Below are 20,109 nucleotides of genomic sequence, written 5' to 3'. Positions count from 1 at the left end.
CGAATATTTAGTTACTCTGGCGTTTTACTCTTAATTGAAAGCAGAGTGATGGGGGTCCGGGTCCTGAGACCACTCAGTGAGAACCCTCCCCAGAGGTGCGCAGCTCAGAAGACAGGAGCGCAGAGCACTTTCCTCAAAGCAAACACAGAATTGAGTATGGATGCGACAGAAAGCCTTAGGCCTAAGCCACACAGCGAGAAAATCGGTGCGACTGGAGTGCGATAAATCATCGCATTCCACTCAGACTAATTCTAGCCTGTGTGTCAGCACACATGAGCGATTTTTATTTTCTCAGCCCTAATCGGACTGAGAAAACAATCGCAGCATGCTGCAATTGTAATGCGAGAGTCTTTTCTCTTGCACACATTCAAGTGAATGGGGCGAGAGAAAAATCGCACTGCACTCGCGGTACACCGGTGTACCACACGTGCAGAGCGAGAATCGCAATAGCCGGCTACGGAGTAGAGGGAGAGAAATCCCTCCCTCCCCTCCTCCGTGCCGGCCCGCCCCTCCGCAGCTCCTGCCCACCCCTCCTCAGTGCCTGCCCGTCCCCCCAGCTGAAGTCCGCATGCACAGTCGGACCTCAGACGCAGGGATACTAGCATGACACTCGGCTCCTGCTGTGCTGCCAGCGTGAGCCAAGTGTCATGCGAGCATCGTAGTAGTGCCCCGTGTGGCCCCGGCCTTACTGCTTCTGTACTCCGATCTGTGTGCTCTTATCTTCCGAGCTGCACACGTCTCAGGTGGGTTTTCAGCAATTGGGATGGGCGGTGGTCTCAGGATTCTGGGCTCCCACCATAATATTTTTATATGATGTACTCCTAATTACAAATATTTAGTTACTCTTTAAGGGTAAATGTATCTGGCAGCAATCTGTTCATTATGAGGGATTATTACAAGATTTACTAGTAGATCCTGTTACGTGATTGTTTTAATAGCATTAGAAGCTCTGGCTTATTTTTCAGATTGACTTTGATGACCGGTAAATGAATGAATCTAACTAATCAGAATTAACGCTTTGTTATAGTTAGGACTGGTTTAAAAATAAAATGTGTTCCCCTAATCGTTCTCATATTTTCTTATGACTCCCATTACCCTCAAGGTTAATCTGTTGCAGTTTTGCCTGGATTTTTAAAAACACTGCAGATAACACTGTACATTTTTGAGGCAAACCGAAAGCTAACTTGACTGATGGCTGTTGATGTAAATGATTAAAATTGGTTTTATTAATTGAAGATTATATTCACAATAGTCAAATATTTTCCAGGAAAAAAAAAAACAAATTCCTATTTATTAAGAAAATGTGTCAATTCATTCAGGTAACTTGCAATAGTCCTTTCATGTAGGGTATTTTAATGATGAAAGCACTCCTACTAAAAATATTGCCTTCAAGGTGTGGTGCGACACTAATATTGATTTCATTCCGTAATAACTATCTACCTATTCTTATAATCTCATCACTTTTCCAATACACTTTAAAAAGTCCCTGCCGTTGCCTCTCTACTCTATCTTCTTTATTATATATATAATTTTTAACCTACTTCCGTTCTGATGATGCTTTATTTGAGAGTCCCCACTACATGCTGCAATACTTAATTGAGATGTCATCAAAGGACAGAAGCTGTGGTCACTGCTGCACCCTCTGGTCCCACTCTGAAATGAAGCTTCATCAGTGATGATCATTTCAGAGTGAAAAGAATTATCAGAAGAGCTGTTCAAGACCCAAAAACCACCTATGGAGAGACACCGCAAGACCTGATATAAGCAAGAACAAATGTTTCAAAGAAAACAATAAGTAATGCACTAAACCTCCATGGCCTGTATGTACACTCACCAAGCAACACTCCATTATTATTATTATTTATTATTATAGCGCCATTAATTCCATGGCGCTTTACAAGTGAAAGAGGGTATACGTACAACAATCATTAACAGTACAAAACAGACTGGTATAGGAGGAGAGAGGACCTTGCTCGCGAGGGCTTACAGTCTACAGGGAATGGGTGATGGTACAATAGGTGAGGACAGAGCTGGTTGCACAGTGGTCTACTGGTCTGAGGGCTATTGTCGGTTGTAGGCTTGGTGGAAGAGGTGGGTCTTGAGGTTCCTCTTGAAGCTTTCCCATGGTAGGTGAGAGTCTGATGTGCTGAGGTAGAGCATTCCAGAGTATGGGGGATGCACGGGAGAAATCTTGTACGCGATTGTGGGAAGAGGAGATAAGAGAGGAGCAGAGAAGGAGATCTTGTGAGGATCTGAGGTTGCGTGCAGGTAGGTACCAGGAGACTAGGTCACAGATGTAGGGGGGAGACAGGTTGTGCATGGCTTTGTGTGTCATTGTTAATGTTTTGAACTGGAGTCGTTGGGTGATGGGAAGCCAGTGAAGGGATTGGCAGAGTGCCGAGGCTAGGGAGTAGCGAGGGGAGTGGTGGATTAGGCGGGCCGCAGAGTTTAGGATAGATTGGAGGGCTGCAAGGGTGTTGGAAGGGAGGCCAGAGAGCAGGAGGTTGCAGTAGTCGAGGCGGGATATGATGAGGGCATGCACTAATGTTTTTGCTGATTCTTGGTTAAGGAAAGCACGGATCCGGGAGATATACTGTACAAAAAGCGATTAGTGTTTACTGAACAACATTTAGACAAGCCTGTGAAATACTGAAGAATATAGTCTGGTTAGATGAGTCCACAGTGGGACTCTTTGGAGGCCAAAAGGCACTGCATATTACACCACAAACACCATACCGACAGTTAAGTTTGGAGGTGGGAAGATCATAGTGTGGGGCTGTTTTTCAGCATACGGCACTCGCAAACGTCAGTAATTAATTGAAAGATCAATGGACAAATGTACCGAGACATTCTTGATAAAAATCTACTGCCATCTGCCAGGATGATTAAAGATGAAACAAGGGTAAATAATTATCATAAGTATCAATTGGAATCTAGTAGCTAAATGATGACGCTTAATATTATCTAGTGGACTAACTATTAATTTGGATAAATGAGAAGGCCGTCTAATAACTGACACATTCCCTTTAGAGATGATTATTTTATCCGTAGGAGGCTCATTATAGATGTTAGATCTGTATATATGTTGCCCTGGTAGTAAATCTCCTATATTAAGGATGCTGTTATTAGCACTGGCTTTCCATTTGTAAATGAAGAGAGTAAACTCTTAAAATATTTTCCTGTATTGGATGTTCCTTTTACTATTATTCTTTACTACCCCTTTCCTGGCTCTTGACATCTGATTTAATCAGCCACCAAAGTGCCTCTAACAGCCTTGAGTGGATCGCTGATTTACCCACAGTTGTTACCCTGCTAAAGGATTTTCCAGAAAAATGCCTGAGTTCCCCATTGACTTCCATTATACTCAGTTAACGAGTCAAGCCTATCTGAGCGTCAAAATGCTCGTTACGAGTACCTCATCACTAGTTTCCACCAATGAACACTGGGGATTTTTATTCATTTTTTTTTTTTGTTAAATCGAATTTCTCTATGTAGAACATAAATAGTAACAATATAAATAAACAATAAAAAGGCAACTGGTGCAGATGGAGTATCCCTAATTCAACTGTTGTCTAATTAAAAGGGTGTTCCAATGCCTAAAATGTCCTATCTAGGTATAATGTATTACTTAGTACCTTAGGCCGGTTTCACACATCCGGCTTTTCGCCGTTTTGCCGGTTCCGGCGCATGCCAGTACAGTGTATACAGTACAGTGGCAGTGCGACAAGCTCCGGTCACATGGTGTTATGTGACCCTGAAGTTACAACGCTGCCATTGTACTGTATCACACTGTACCGGCATGTGCCGGAACCGGCAAAACGGCGAAAACCCGGATGTGTGAAACCGGCCTTACTCTTCTCCCTATTTTGCTAATCCCTAAATGTTTGTTTTTTTTTCTTTACTTCCTGTGACATTTTTGTTTGAAAGGAGTCACATACAGGATATCACAGGAAACTAGGGCTGCACTCACTTCCACTCAGCATCTGTCACCTCTCCTGGAACAGGACGTAATCAGGGGATGGCAATACAGTTACTACAGTTGCTTTCATCACGTTCTGAGATGTTCTGGCTCAATGGCCACGATTGAAGCTGTGGGAGAGGTGAGCGCAGCCATGGCACTGCTTTTGGCCCTGCTGCAACTTCTAATTATGAAACAAGATGTTGTCAGGGGCTGAGATAGAAGAAGTGAGTGACAACTGAGCCAACTCGCAGCTTCACCACCCTCAAACTGTCACCAGTGGGCAGTAATAGTTGGTGTATGAGGGACATCATTGCCGCGCCCTGATAATTTGTTAGAGGGCGGTGATCAAAACTGTAGCACAGCACTAGTGTCACTCACTGCTTCTATCCCTTCTATGTTTTGTTTCACAGTTAGAAGCTACAGTAGAAGGGCCAGAAGCAGAGTGCTGGCGCTGCTCTCACCTCTCCCACAGTTTGTTTGCACTATTAAACCAGTAAAACTTCAGAGCTTGGTGATAAGAGAAACTGTCACAAATGAAAAACACAGGCAGTCAAGTAAAACAAAAAACAAACCACATTTAGGAATTGGCAGGGTAAGGAGCAATATAAATTACAAAAGTGATTAGTGTGTAAAAATTGATAGGATATTTTGAGTACTACGCCTTTTAATTTAGGATCAGACTGAAGTCCTCTTGTTTGTAATTCACTGTGTTGCCCAAATGGGTGTAAAACAGCGAGCTGGAAAGTAGACACGCAAGAAACAGAGTATCTGTGTGCTGCTACTCTTCAGAGGAATTCAAGCTTTATTACAATTTATTTCTTACTATTCAGTACACAGTCTCAATGCAGGAACTTAGCCATGATTTATTCTTTACTAGTTTCTTGCTGCAGTGGACTCATTAGTACCTGGAGTGCTGCTAATACCTAATAGCTCATACTGCTACGATCTTGTATGTAGCCATTAACAATATATGAAGTATTAACCCATTACACTCTCCTAGAACATCTCTGCAGTGGTGATGGACTGCCTCAGAGTGGTGATTGCTTTTGCTTGAACATTGTTTCATTTTACTGCAACTGTATTGCAGTTCTATGTAAAAGAAAAAAAAAAGTTTGATTAAACTAAAAACTTTTTTTATAAGGGATGTTCATTGTTCTCTGCTGCAGAGATGAATGAGCAGAGGAGGACGTGCTTCTTCTTTCCCTTTTACCCCCTGTATATTGATTCTTGCTTATGATTGGTCAAACTCATGTAGGGGAAGAAATACACGCCCCCTAGAAAATCTGGTAATGCCCATTTGAACTATAATGCAAATAGTAACCTTAACTTTATCAGCAAATATCTTTACAATGGAGATGAGAAATGAAAAACTGTTACTCTTCTGTGCATGAAATATTCCATGATGTGGCCAGTTTAACATGCTCAAACTGGTAAAATGTCCTCTTTAACTATTGGGGTTCTAAATACCATACCAGGAACAAGTAATTTGCAATGAAGAACCATCTTTTAAGTTGCGTTGGGGTATGTGGTTCCATTTCTGTGGACAATGAGCATATCTAGATACACCCATTTCTACATAATCTGTTCTCTAAGACTCTTCACATTGGACATATTCTCTTGAGTTTAAACTTTGCAGCCAACAATAATATTTCAAAATCTTTCTAGTTTTTTCATATTATTCCTTGCATCTCTGGGTGCCATGTTCAGTCCACTTTTGGTTTGCATACATGGTGTGCTCTATCAATAAGCAGACTGCATTGGTTAGATTATGAAGCGAGAGATATAATAGTCAAAGTTTGTCAACTAATCTGTTTCAGTAGTTTCTGGGATCCATCTGAACCTCAGGTTGTTTCTGTGAGAGTAGTCTTGACTATCAGGTTCAGTTTGATAGCGGTTCTGTAATCCTCACCTTCATTAACTGTATCCAGTAAATCAGTGCTCCCCAACTCCAGTCCTCAAGAGCCACCAACTGAGCATGATTTCAGGATTTCCTTAGTATTGCACAGGTGTTTGAATCCTCACCTGTGCACGTACCTGTGCAATGCTAAGGAAATCCTAAAATCATGCATAGTTGGTGGCTCTTAAGGACTGGAGTTTGGGAGCACTGCAATAGATGGTTTTGTGCCATAGTGAATTCCTCCTTCTTAATTTCTAGGTGAAAAGTTCCTTATCCAATTTGTGTAACTTCTCCCATTAAATGCACAGGCTATACGGTTATGAATTAGTTGGGGTTTTTTTTATCAAGGGTTAAGGCTCTCATCGTTTCAGAGACGGGGTGTACTATTAGAGCATGTATCGCCATTAACAGTTTAGAGTTACTTGGTGCACAAGTTGTTAATTCAGCTCCACTGCCTGCTTTTCTTTGGGTTTTCTCAGCTGGTGTGTGGGAGCTCATTAACTGTAAGGGTGATGTGTTTGCTGAATGAACTGTCATCCCCTTTTTTTTGTTTTGTTCCCGTGAGCTTGGTGAGGCAGTTGAAGAGCAGCTGTCACCATCTTGAGATCTTCCTGCAGCTGGTATAAAGGCCTCCAGTTTGCTTGGGGAGTGTTTCTCTTCACTGTTCTCCCCATAACGATAAATGGAGTGTTCCTTCTGACTCGGTCCATGAGACACAGACATCTGAATTCAGCATAAAAATGGACCACGATGTGAGGACTTGAACTTGACAGCCTCACCTGTATATTGTCATGGTAGAAAGTGTTGGAACCCTTGAAATTGTTTAAAAAAAAAAAATTAAGTATTTCTCCCAGAAAATTATTAGTTACACTTGGTTTGTTATACACATGTTTAGTTCCTTTGTGTGTAATGGAGCAACACACACACAAAAAAGATAATAAAGGAAAATTGCACATAATTTCACACAAAACCCTAAAAATCGGCAATACAAAATTGTTGACGCCTTTCCATAATTGTAGGGGAAAAACGTTTTCAAGCATGTGATGCTCGTTCAAACTAACCTGGGGCAAGTAGCAGGTGGGTTCAAAATGAAAATTACACCTGACACCAGATAAAAAGGGGAGAAGTTAACTCTGTCTTTGCAATGTGTGTCTGTGTGTGCCACACTAAGCATAGAGTACAAAGAGACAGTTTGCACTCTGATAATGCTAAATTCTGGAAACCATGAATGTGTGAACATGGACCTGCATTACTGCTAAGGAAAATCTAAGAAAAATGAGATATTTAGTATATATAAATGGCCATTTGTATATCTGCCCAGTTGCCCCTTCATGGCATATCTCGTAACTGGGTCCCTAACGCTATGCTGAAGCCTCTCTCTAGGTTAAAAACATCCTGTGTATGGGCAAGTAGGAACCTGCTATATAGGATAAGATTACCTGTGGCAACTGGGGGAGGGGTGCACAGTCTGAAGGTATGACCCTTTTTAATATAGACAAAAAAGACTGACTGCACACATTTTATGTCATGTTCAGTTATGCACCTGTTCACACGTCAGATGATGAGTGCAGTCAGTCTTTTGTGCAGTCAGTCTTTTTTGTCTACACTAAGCATGGAGAACAGAAAGAAGAGAAGAGAACTATCTGAGGAATTGAGAACTAAAATTGTTGAACAATATCAAGAATCTCAATGTTTCACATCCATCTCAAGAGATCTTGATGATCCTTTGTCCACAATGTGTGACATAATCAAGAAGGTTACAACCCATGGTACTGTAGCTAATCTCCCTGCATGTGGACGGCAGAGAAAAAATGATGAAAGGTTGCAACGCAGGATAGTCTGGATGGTGGAAAAGCAGCCCCATTCAAGTTCCAAAGACATCCAAGCTGCCCTGCAGACTCAGGGTGCTTCATTGTCAGCGTGAACTGTTGACATTTCAATTAGATCCAGGAGGACCCCACTGCTGACACTGTGACATAGAAAGCTAGCCTGTAGTTTGCCAAAATGTACATGAGTAAGTCAAAATCCTTCTGGGAAAGTGTTTTGTGGACGTATGAGACAAAGATGGAGCTTTTTGGTAAAGCACCTCATTCTACTGTTTACTGAAAATGTAATGAGAAATAGAAAGAAAATAACACAGTACCTACAGTTAAATGTGATGGATTATCAAAGGATTTTACGTCTCAATGTAGTGGCCAGTCTCAGAAAGCTAGGTTTGCATCATGGGTCTTCCAGCAAGACACTGACCCCAAACATACTTCAAGAAGAACCAAGACATTTATGGAAGCAAAGCGCTGGAGAGTTCTGAAGTGGCAGCAATGAGCCCGATCTAAATCCCATTGAACACCCGTGGAGGGGTCATAAAATTACTGTTGGGAGAAGGCGCTTGTCAAATATGAGAGACCTGGAGCAGTTTGCAAAAGATGAGTGGTCCAAAATTCCAGGTGAGAGGTGTAAGAAGCCTGATGATGGTTATAGGAAGCGATTGTAGTTATTTAATCAACAGATTCTGCAACCAAATACTAAGTTGATGGTGCCAACACTTTTTTGTCTTGTCCCTTTTTGAGGTTTTGTGTGATTATGTCCAATTTGCCTTTTTTTCCCTTTTTTTGTGTGATGTTCCAATACACACAAAGGAAATAAACAATATCACAAAACATGTTAAAATAATTTTCTGGGAGAAACTTTATTTTCTTGAGCAATTTCAAGGGTACCAACAATTTGAGCCATGACTGTATATAAGGTTCGGCTTAGGGGACCCTCAGCCAGTCTGTGTACCTTGGACATCTGAATTCATCCTTACAAGTGAAAAGATAGAAATAAACAATCCTAATATCTGCTTCCTTCTTGCTGCGAGCCGCCACGTGCCCCATATTTATGATATCCTTTAATTAGAGAAGCTACCGCCCCTTAAGCGGTGTGTAGTTTGCATGTGACTACTGTGGCTTTTTGATTAGGTGCAGATGGCTGTAAACTTTACCCCATGTACACAGTAACAGGCCAGTTTTTCAGGGTACAGTTAATTTTCAAGCATATTAACTAGGTTGTACAGGAATAAGGAAAGATATGGCTGCTTTCTACCAGAACCATTGCTGCACCTCGTCCATAGGATGTGTCTGGTAATGCATAACGGGGCAATTTAAGAGCGGAAAACTGAGCTACAATACAACAAGCATGGCATTGTTAAACAAATGTAGCCATATTCTTTCTCATTTCTCACACTCCCCTTATATGTATCGCAAAAATGTACTGTGTAATTAGTCAAAGTGAAAGCACTAGAGTGACATCTTGTGGCCACAATGAGCATTGTGTGAACAAATGGCAATCTCCATATCCATAATCAAAAGAAGAGTAAAAAGCACCGTGCAAACCGATGAGCAAGATTGTAGTTCCTGTGACCATAGTAAATGGCATCCGTCTGCATGCTGGCCCCTGAGATTGTAATATCTTTACTGGCTCCGACCCTATATCCCCCATCTGTGAAGCGCTCGCCACTCCCATTTTGTTCTGTTTTGACTTCTTATACAGACTGAATATTTTATTTTTTATATTGATGTGCTGGGAATAAAGGTAAACAATTTCCGATCTTTCACATAATACTCATTTTTTTTTTCTTGGTATGGATTAACAGTATAAAACTAGCTTTTTTTAATATTTGTTTTGCCTCTTAATTGGATACGCCTTTAATAAAAATGTAAACACACATACCTATGGTTTTCAACTATGCTGTTTTCTTTTATGATTTCCTTATTACTGGTTTAGTAATTGTACTTTCTCTGTTTTTTGTCATTTTAGGACAGATCTCGAGTTGTGTCTCCTATAATTGATGTGATTAATATGGACAACTTTCAATATGTTGGCGCTTCAGCAGATTTAAAAGGAGGTACTACTATCTATATAAGAATGATTTAAAAAATAGAAGGCCATGTGCACGTGTGCTTTTTTACTGCGTTTTGGCTGTGTTTAAAACTGCAGTATGTCATTGTCAAAATGCATGCGTTCTGCGTCCCCAGCAAAGTCTGAGAAGTCAGCAAATTCCATGCGCACGATGCTTTTTTAAACAGTGTTTTGGATGCCAAATATTTGACAAAATCGATGCGTTTAAAAAAGCATGTCACTACTTTTGTGCGTTTTGGTTTTATTTTCCACCCTCTCTCTCTGTGGGACCACACTGTCAAAAATGCATTAAAAACGCATCCAAAATGCATGCGTTTTGGATGCATTTTTTTAGGCACACGCAGTGTTTACAGTTGTCAAAACGCTGCATTTTATTTGTGAAGCCAGAACGCAGCGTGCGCACATAGCCTAATACTTTGCAATTTGTTAATTGATAAGTGACTGAACAAAAGAAAAAAAACTAAATCAAAGCAATATAAAGTGTGACCATACTTTTGCTTTCAGAACAGGAACCATTCTTTTGGATACACTGGTACATAGTATTTGAAGGAACTCAGCAAGGAGTTTGTTCCAAACATCTTTGAGAACTAACCACAGATCTGCTGAGATTACAGGCTTGTACAAATCCTTCTGTCTTTTCATGCAATCCTATCCAGACTATATTTAGATGAGGGCTAAGCTACTGCCATGCCTGCACATGAGATAAGAGACATGACTATATCAGGAGAACTATATTACATTTATAAAGGTACAGAATGACTGTTCTAACTCAGTACAAGGGCTCTGTGCATCATAATAATAATAAATCTTTCTATAGCGCCAACATATTCCGCAGAGCTTTACAATTCAGAGGTTCATATACAAACAAATAACAGATATAGAAAATATAATAATTGGAGTAAGGAAAAAAAAAGACAATCCTGCTCGTGAGAGCTTACAATCTACAATGCGTTGAGGGGACAAGGTAAAAGTGCTTATTTACAATGAAAATCCAGCCATCTCAAGGAAATGAGGAATAGATAATGGCTGCCTGGAACAGTTGGCCATAACCTTGAGATGCATTAGGGTGCCATGGAGTTTGACGTGGGGTTATTTTCTGAGAAGACGTGGAGGGACTATGTGAATTTAATTCGGCTAGGGAGTGTGATAGGCCACCCCTAAAAAAAAAATGCGTTTTTAGGGAGAGTCTGAAGCTGAGTAAGTTGTGATTCATCCTAGCTTCTTGGGGTAGAGCGTTCCAGAGGATTGGTGCAGCTCGGGAGAAGTCTTGGATCCGGGAGTGGGAGGTTTAGATTAGTGAGGACGTTAGTTGAACGTCTTTTGCAGAGCATAGAGAACGAGTGGGGTTATAAACAGAGAGGGTGGAGATGTAGGGGGGTGCTGCACTGTGGAGAGCTTTGTGGGTGAGAACAAGCAGTTTGAATAGGATCCGATGATATATGGGCAGCCAGTGCAATGACTGGCACAGAGCAGAGGCATCCGAGTAGCGGTTAGCCAGGAAGGTGACCCTGGCTGCTGCATTAAGGATGGACTGTAGAGGAGAGAGTCTAGTTAGGGGGAGACCAATTAATAGAGAGTTACAGTAGTCCAGGCTAGAGTGGATCAGGGCCACGGTGAGGGTTTTTGTCGTTTCCATTGTGAGAAAGGGGCGGATTCTAGAGATGTTCTTGAGGTGCAAGCGGCAGGAGCGGGCAAGAGATTGTATGTGGGAGGTGAAGGAGAGATCAGTGTCAAGTATAACCCCCAGACAGCGGGCCTGCTGCCTAGGCGTTATCATGGTGCCACACACAGAGAGGGAGATGTTGGGTTTAGGGAGGTTAGAAGATGGAGGGAATAAAAGTAGTTCAGTTTTGGAAAGGTTAAGTTTCAGATAGAGAGCAGACATGATGTTGCCAACTGCAGTCAGGCAGTCACTGGTGTTCTGTAGTACAGCAGGAGTGTGAGGTCAGGGGATGAGGTGTATAGCTGTGTGTCATCAGCATAAAGATGGTACTGGAAGCCAAATCTGCTGATGGTCTGTCCGATTGTGGCAGTGTAGAGGGAGAAAAGAGGGCCGAGGACTGAACCTTGAGGGACCCCAACTGTGAGAGGAAGAGAAGATTTGGAGCCAGCAAATGATACGCTGAATGAGCAGCCAGAAAGATAGGAAGAAAACCAGGAAAGCACAGTGTCCTTTAGGCCGATTGAATGGAGCATAGAGAGAAGGAGATGGTGGTCAATAGTATCGAATGCGGCAGAGAGGCCAAGAAGAATAAGCAGAGAGTGGTTGTTTTACCTCAATCTCCCCCCTCCCTTTTTCTTTTTCATTACCAGAAAAGGGTGGATATGGATGAAAACCAAGCAGGTGGGAAGATGTATTGAAATAATAGTTCCGGCATGAGAAATAAGCGTCTGTACTGGGTTTGAACAGTCATAATGTGCTGACAGTCCCCCTAAGGCTATGTGCGCACGTTGCCTTTTTTTGTGACTACAAAGATGCAGTGTTTTTGTGCGTCTTTGGATACAAAAAATACACAAAAACACACCCACGGTAAAAACGCATAAAAAAAAAAGCATGCGTTTTTTGCTGCGTTTTTTCTAATGCATTGCATGGGTGAAAAACGCTGGTAAAAATGCAGAAATAATTGACATGTTGCATCTTTATGGTCACCACAAAAATGCACCTAAAACAAAACTGCACTGTGCGGACAGCAAAAATCAAAACTCATAGACTTTGCTGGGGAAGGAGATTTATAACAAACCAAAGAAAAAACCTTTAAAACATCACGTTTTATTATTTCTAGTTAAAATATCCATAAATCAATATAGACACAGGGGCAATACCCAATTGTGAAGTCACAGACCAATATCGTGAAGTTCATAAAAGCTAGGTGAGGTTCTTAATAGGGCAGTGAGCAATAGTGTGCGCGATAGTGTTGCTACTATTTAAGGCACTGTCGGGTTAAATAAATATTACAATGTTCAGGATAAAGGGCCTGATATTCCCTAGGCTGATCCCTTCCTGACAACGGACGTTTAGTTCACCCTAATGTTTTGGGTGCCCCCGTTCCTCGGCGGCTGACCCCATTTGCCTTTGTCGCTATCACATAACCTATACCACCACCAAGTGCAATGTGCTGAAGTAATTACACAGTCATATGTCATTGATGTAATTATCAGTGATCAGACCCTAGTCCCACACAAAATGTCAATCCCCATTTGCGCAGAATATCATCTGGCTATAGTGTATAAGGGATACGTATGATTAGGGTCCTAAGCCACATATATAGATTCTAGGCCTAAAGGTCCCAGTACTTATCTGCTAGGACTGATGTTGATCCCGACGCGTTTCGCCCCGGCGTGTTGGGGTTCATCAGGGGATGTATAGATAGCAGGATGTGTCTGATTGATTAGGCCATCAATCTAATCATCCTCTTAGTTGTCCTCAAAGCAGGTAGATAGACCTAAATAGCTGTATTGGGGTTCAGCTGAAGTTCGAGATCCCCATGCCACTTGCAGGCTGCGTAGTAATTCGTCCTACCAGATCACACAATGTACGATTATGGAGGTCCTGTCAGCAATGGATATCTGCAGTGGCAGCGTGTCGCCGGTCCAGTGGCTGTGTAATAGACTACCACAGGCTGCCACTGCAGATATCCATTGCTGACAGGGCCTCCATAATCGTACATTGTGTGATCTGGTAGGACGAATTACTACGCAGCCTGCAAGTGGCATGGGGATCTCGAACATCAGCTGAACCCCAATACCGCTATTTAGGTCTATCTACCTGCTTTGAGGGCAACTAAGAGGATGATTAGCTTGATGGCCTAATCAATCAGACACATCCTGCTATGTATACATCCCCTGATGAACCCCAACACGCCGGGGCGAAACGCGTCTGGCTCAACATCAGTCCTAGCAGATAAGTACTGGGACCTTTAGGCCTAGAATCTATATATGTGGGTTAGGACCCTAATCATACGTATCCCTTATACACTATAGCCAGATGATATACTGCGCAATTGGAGATTGACATATTTTGTGTGGGACTAGGGTCTGATCACTGATAATTACATCAATGACATATGACTGTGTAATTACTTCAGCACATTGCACTTGGTGGTGGTATAGGTTATGTGATAGCGATAGGGGCAAATGGGATCAGCCGCCGAGGAACGGGGGCAACCAAAACATTAGGGTGAACTAAACCTCTGTTGTCAGGAAGGGATCAGCCTAGGGAATATCAGGCCCTTTATCCTGAACATTGTAGTATTTATTTAACCTGACAGTGCCTTAAATAGTAGCGACACTATCGCACACTCTATTGCTCACTGCCCTATCCAGAACCTCACCTAGCTTTTATGCACTTCACGATATTGGTCTGTGACTTCACAATTGGGTATTGCCCGTGTCTATATTTATTTACGGATATTTTAACTAGAAATAATAAACTTAATGTTTTAGAGGTTTTTCCTTTTGGTTTGTTATAGTTGATCCTCTTTGATTATCCTTCCTCAAAACCATAAATAGTATATTCATGCAGTTTTTAGACCAAAAAAGCCGCAAAAAAAAACAGCGTGCGCGCACAGCCTAATCCTGACCTAATCTCCAACCTCATTTTCTGAAATGCAACCCCAAATTTGCAAGTTACCTCCGACGCTTCAATGTTGTCTGCATACACTCATTGTACCGCTCTCCAGCTCTTTGGAGAACAAACTGCTTTTTGTCACAGCCAAATATTTCACATTTTGACTAATAGCATGGAGCACCAGTTGACCTTTTTCTGCTCCTCAGTTCTTACATTTTTTTGCATAATTAATCCTCTTCGCCTTTTTATCCATGTAAAGGGCTTTTAGGCTTTTGGCCACAATTCTCCTTTGAAGACCACTTCCGGCCATAACTCCTTTATCGATAGTTGGCTGGCTCCCATTGGCTTCTGCCTCTTCTGTGCTAATGGCACTTATGAACGTCTTTCAATTTCAAAGGGAAGTGACCATGATGTGTCTTTCATCTACTGCACTGTTTCCCTTTGTGTGCAGTCTTCAACATTGCCCACTTCTTGGGGCTTCTTCAAAAAGAGCTTGAACAACACATCTGGAAATCAGTGTTCTTTGGAGAATTTTCCTGGGAGCGTTCTTGCCATGGTGTATGACCTTTAACCTGAAACGGTCTTTTACAATCTCACCTTTGTCGCACACTTTGGCTGTTTGTTTGTTAATGGCTGTGTTGCAACTCACATCTGAAAATGATCATCATCATCATCAGCTATTGTTAGGATTAGTGAGGTGTACGAATAAAACTAATTATACCAAAGTCCATGACTCTGCAAGTCTACCTAGAAGACTTGATGCTTTCATGATATTTTTAAGGCAAAGGTCGGTCACACCCTTGATTTGATTTACATTTTTCTATTGTTTATTACCATAGGTTATTTTTATTTAATTTAATAAAATGCTGTTAACACTTCTCTTCTTGAAATCATTCTTCAGAAGGTATGTTCTGTAGGGATCTTTGAAACAGTAGGTTGACTTTGTAGTTTTTGCTAAGCCCATTTTAGAGACTTCGCAGCTCCATGGACTGATTTAGGCATACATGTAAGAAATCTATTTTATACAGCTTTTTAGCATGATTGAATTGCAAAGCAAAAAGTAATGTACTTTCTAACACTTTTTTTTTTTTTCCCCTCTTCATTTCTAGGTTTTGACTGGAACTTGGTTTTTAAATGGGACTATATGACGCCAGAGCAAAGGAGAGCACGACAAGGAAACCCTGTAGCACCAATTAAGTTAGTTTTTGTTTGTTTTTTTTTACCTCATCCCATAAGTGATAATTTTGGTAAAAAAAAAATTAAATTTTGAAGGAAATCCAAATTAGTTCTTGCTATGGTTTTGAGGGACTTTTTTGAGGTACTGGATTCCTCATTTTAATATAAACTTACGAGCAAAAGGATGACAATGTTTTGTCTTTCAGGCTCAATATCTCACTATAGTTTTGAGTGTGCGTCTATCTTCATTTTATAGACAATCATTTGACTTACAACTATTTAGTACATGATTAGTTATGCAGATTTTTGTGATGTCATTGCATTGTTACTGGTTTTTGCTCCTAAAAAAAATCAAAATTTTAATTTTTCTTTTTTTAGCATTTTGTAAATTCACCTTTTTGGCTTTCAACCATGTCTCAATCAAAATCTGGTCCCTGGTCTCTTCTACACGTTTCCAATGTTGGTGCATACTTGTCTGCTTACTTGGGTTTCTATACAGATTTTTCTTCAACTCTACCCACATGTGAACCTGATTAATGGCCCAATCAAACAAATTCTAACTCTAGAATCAATAGATACCAATAAAAGCAACCAGAGTAGATAGCCAAGATAAAAATTAGATTTTTATTGATAAAGTCTTAAAAGATGAAAATATTATTTTACATTTAAAGACAAAAGATAAGGGGGGGGGGGGAATTCATGTGTTCAATTATGTTGAGGTCTGGACACTGTGGGGGCCAATCCAGCACCTCTACTTTGTCATTGAACCAGTTCTTCACCAATTTTGACTTATCCTTCGGGTCGTTGTCCTGCTTGGAACACTGTCTGCCTTATTATACCCATAGTACTCAAGTGTGCAAAGTAACTCATCTTGTAGGATACTGACATATAGATCAGCATTAAGACCACCATTGATCCTGGTCAAGTATCCAATGCCTTTGGCTGGGAAACAACCCCATATCATCATGCTTTCTCCACCGAACAGGACGGTTCCTTCAATGTCTCGATCCATTTTCCCCTTATTCCCTATTTTCTTCCAGACCCATTTGCACCCATCAGAGCCTGGTCTATTGACTTTCATCTCATTGCTCCAAATCAGCCATTTCAAGTCTTCTACTATCAACCTTTCGTAATTTTTTGCAAACTCAAGCTGATGCTTCATATGACAATATTGAAGTTGAGGCTTCTTCACCTTTTTTTGAGCCACCGTTCCACATGTGTAATGGACATCGCATTTTGCTTGCATGATTGACTGTGATCTCACTAATTACAAGCCACGTGAGCCACCTCCACTGCCTTGTTTGTCGTGCCAGAACTGACAGACCTTGTGGTGAGCCAACTTGTTGGCTCTAATATTTTGCTTGAGCTGGTTGATGTGGTTTCTTTTATATTGGGAAATCTTGGGAAATATTCTTCATGGCTGCTCCTCGATTCAAACCAATGACCTTTTGCTTGGCAACCAACCTAATAACACACTGAGCTATTAGCAAATGTGAGAACAGGTTGTAACTTGTAGTATTCAGGAAGAAAAATAACATGGTACCACAACAAACCTGCCAAGAGAGGGCTGCCCACAAAACTCTCAGCCCAGGCAAGATGGGCATTAATCAGTCAGCACAGAGACCAAAGGTGACCCTGAAGGAGCTGCTGAGTTCCTAAGCAGAGACTAGAGTATCTGTCCATACAACCAGAATAAACCATACACTCCATAGAGCTTGCCTTTAAGGAAGAGTGCCCAGAAAAAAACCCTTTACTTACAGCGAAAAATTGGAAGACTCATTTTGCCAAAGGATATGTGGGAAACTCCTCAAATGTGTGGATGAAGGTGCCGTGGTCAGATGAAACCAAAATGGAGCATTTTGGCCACCAAAGTAAACACTGTGTCTGGCACGAAACCAATACAGCACATCACCTGAAGAACACCATTCCCACAGTGAAATATGATGGTGGCAGCACCATACCATGGGGATGTTTTTCGGCAGCTGCGACAGGGATAATGGTCCAAGTCAAGGGAAAGATGGATGGCATGAAATACAGGGATATGCTTGAGCAAAACCTGAGTAAAACCTGTTTGTCAGTGATTTCAGGCTAGGACGGAGGTTCACTTTCCAACAAGACAAATGACCCAAAGCATACCATCACTTGAGGGGTTTAAGGAGAAATGTGTAAATGTATTGGAGTGGCCTAGTCAAAGCTCAGACCTTAGCCCAATTGCGAATTAGTGATCACATTGCTGTTCACCAGAGTAAACCTCTTACTTGAAGAAGCTGGAGCAGATTTGCCTTGTGGATGGTCAAAAATCCAAGTGGTATGATGTGGAAAGCTCAGAGACTTATCCAAAGCAACTTGCAGCTGTAATTGCTACAAAAGAAGGCTCTACAAAGTACTGACTTAGTGGGGCAGGGGGTCTTGCCAAGGAGGACTTTGATCAGCCTTGATGAGGACAGATTAAAGTACTGTAATGCGCAGGGGCGAGGAATGTTCCAAGACCGCATGTGCACTACAATACTTTTTTTTTTTTTTTATTATTATTATAAATCTAAACAACCCCAACATTTTCAAATTCTCATTGAGAGGTCTTCAATGCCATGTAATCATCTAATTAGCTGCGCTTGAACTCTAACTTCATTTTTTTTTTTTTTTAAATGTGGAATCCAAAACTGTATCCAGCATTTAAAGTGTGCCCTTACTATTGATTTATAAAAGGTTAATAATACATTGCAATCATGGGATTTTATCTTTTTCTTTTTTGTATATATACACCTTAAAATCTTGTTTGCTTTTGCAGCTGCTGCTTGACATTGAGTGCTGCTGCTCAGCTTAAGCCTCTTTCACACATCAGTTTTTTTTTTTTTGCATCAGTCACAATCCGTTTTGACTGATGCGACGGATCCGTGGCAGAGTGTGTTAAGTGGATCCAGTAAAAAAAAAACTGATCCGTTGTACCATAGTTTTTTGGGGTTTTTTTTATATGGTAAAGGTCATTGGCCATTGAAAACCTATATGAACCCATCCTGAGAAAGAGAGACGTTTTCTGACAAGGAAAGAATTTACACATCTGAGCATGTTCCGTTACATTTGACAGATTGCGACAGATCCTGCGCCCATAGGCTTCCATTATAATAAAAGACGGACGCCGACGAATCCGTCAGTCCTTTTTTCTTCTTTTTTTTTTTTTTTTTTTTTTTTTTTTTAAGCACACAAAAAACGTTCATGTGTACGTTGGCTCAGTCGCCAGGACAAACATTTATTTGATGTACGACGAATGACACGCTATGCCGTTTGTCGCTAATACAACTCAATGATAAAAACAAATCCAGCACTGGATCAGTTTTTTTCACAAAACGATTGCGACTGATAGTAAAAAAAAAACTGATGTGTGAAAGAGGCCTTAGGCTACGTTCACATTTCCGTCAATTTGTATCAGTCACAATCCGCGGCTCTGGTAAACAACGGAATCCGTTTGGCGGATTCTGTTGTTTCCCATAGACTTGTATAAGTGGCGGATTGCGACTGATGACCTTTTGTTGCATCTGCGGCGCGGCGTATCAGTTGTTTTTGGACTGACCGCTGGGTGGAAACAACGCAGAATGTAACGTTCTTTGGGCCTTCAAAATTAACGCACAGGAATCCATCGCAATCCGTCAAGCTTGTAAAGGATGTCTATGGTGCTGGATTCCGTTGTAATCCGTCTTACGACGGAATCCAGCTCTGGATTCCGTCATGCTCTACTGAGCATGCCTAGCATGTTTGTCCCAAACACAAACTGATCATGACGGATCCGTCAAAAAACGGACGCACAGTGGATGTAACGGACGCGACGGATCATTTTTTTCACAGGATTACTGTGAACGGAATCCTGTGAAAAGCACATCCGTTGCGTCAGTTGCCATCTAAAAAACAACGGATCTGTCGCTGACGGACCTGACTGATTTAAAAGAACGGAAATGTGAACCTAGCCTTACTTGTAACCAAAAGACCCAAGTATTTCTTCTGTTCTGTAATATATGGTGATTTACAGGTAATGTAAATACAACACTATGATTACTCCGGCCTAGGTGCAATACTCCACATTGCTCAGCATTAAATTGGTTGAACTGGGCTCAGCATTAAAAGAATGGTTAGGTCTGTTGCAGTGAAATCAGTGATTTTTTTTATCAAAACAGCAGCAAGCATCCCAAGAAGAGGCACATTGCTGGAATCTGGGTCTCTGCCCTTATACCATGCTGCTCTCAGATGGGACAGCACAAATCTGATGACAGATTCCCTTTGAAAACTAATCCTTCACAGAGTTTTAATATTAATATTTAAGATAATGATTTTTACAATTCATCTCATTTTGGGTAAGCTGTATAGCTTTATATTACTATTTTGCTTCTGCACTTTTAACTATCGGTCTTTTATCATTATCAAACTTTCTATTGTTCATTCTAGAACACCAATGATTGCTGGAGGGCTCTTTGTGATGGACAAATCCTACTTTGAAGAATTGGGAAAATATGATATGATGATGGATGTTTGGGGAGGGGAAAATTTAGGTAGGTATAAGTGGCTGACCTCCTACAGTACTCATTTTGTTGCTGTACAAATATGGACATCATTTTACTCTGT

General features: G+C 41.1%; 1 protein-coding gene across 1 annotated transcript in view; it reads left to right on the top strand.

Annotated features, from left to right (window-relative positions):
• The window catches only part of GALNT2 (polypeptide N-acetylgalactosaminyltransferase 2), a 188,410-nt gene that overhangs the window by 116,385 nt on the left and 51,916 nt on the right, over positions 1-20,109 (top strand). Inside the window, exons 8-10 of the mRNA XM_075339693.1 lie at positions 9,654-9,741; positions 15,432-15,519; positions 19,933-20,036. Coding sequence (XP_075195808.1) covers positions 9,654-9,741; positions 15,432-15,519; positions 19,933-20,036 — 280 coding nt within the window. The remainder of the gene's footprint in view (positions 1-9,653; positions 9,742-15,431; positions 15,520-19,932; positions 20,037-20,109) is intronic.

The sequence above is a fragment of the Anomaloglossus baeobatrachus genome, chromosome 3 (assembly GCF_048569485.1).
Source record: "Anomaloglossus baeobatrachus isolate aAnoBae1 chromosome 3, aAnoBae1.hap1, whole genome shotgun sequence".
NCBI lineage: Eukaryota > Metazoa > Chordata > Amphibia > Anura > Aromobatidae > Anomaloglossus > Anomaloglossus baeobatrachus.
Note: the sequence above shows the minus strand (reverse complement) of the source record. Positions and strands in the feature narration are given on the sequence as shown.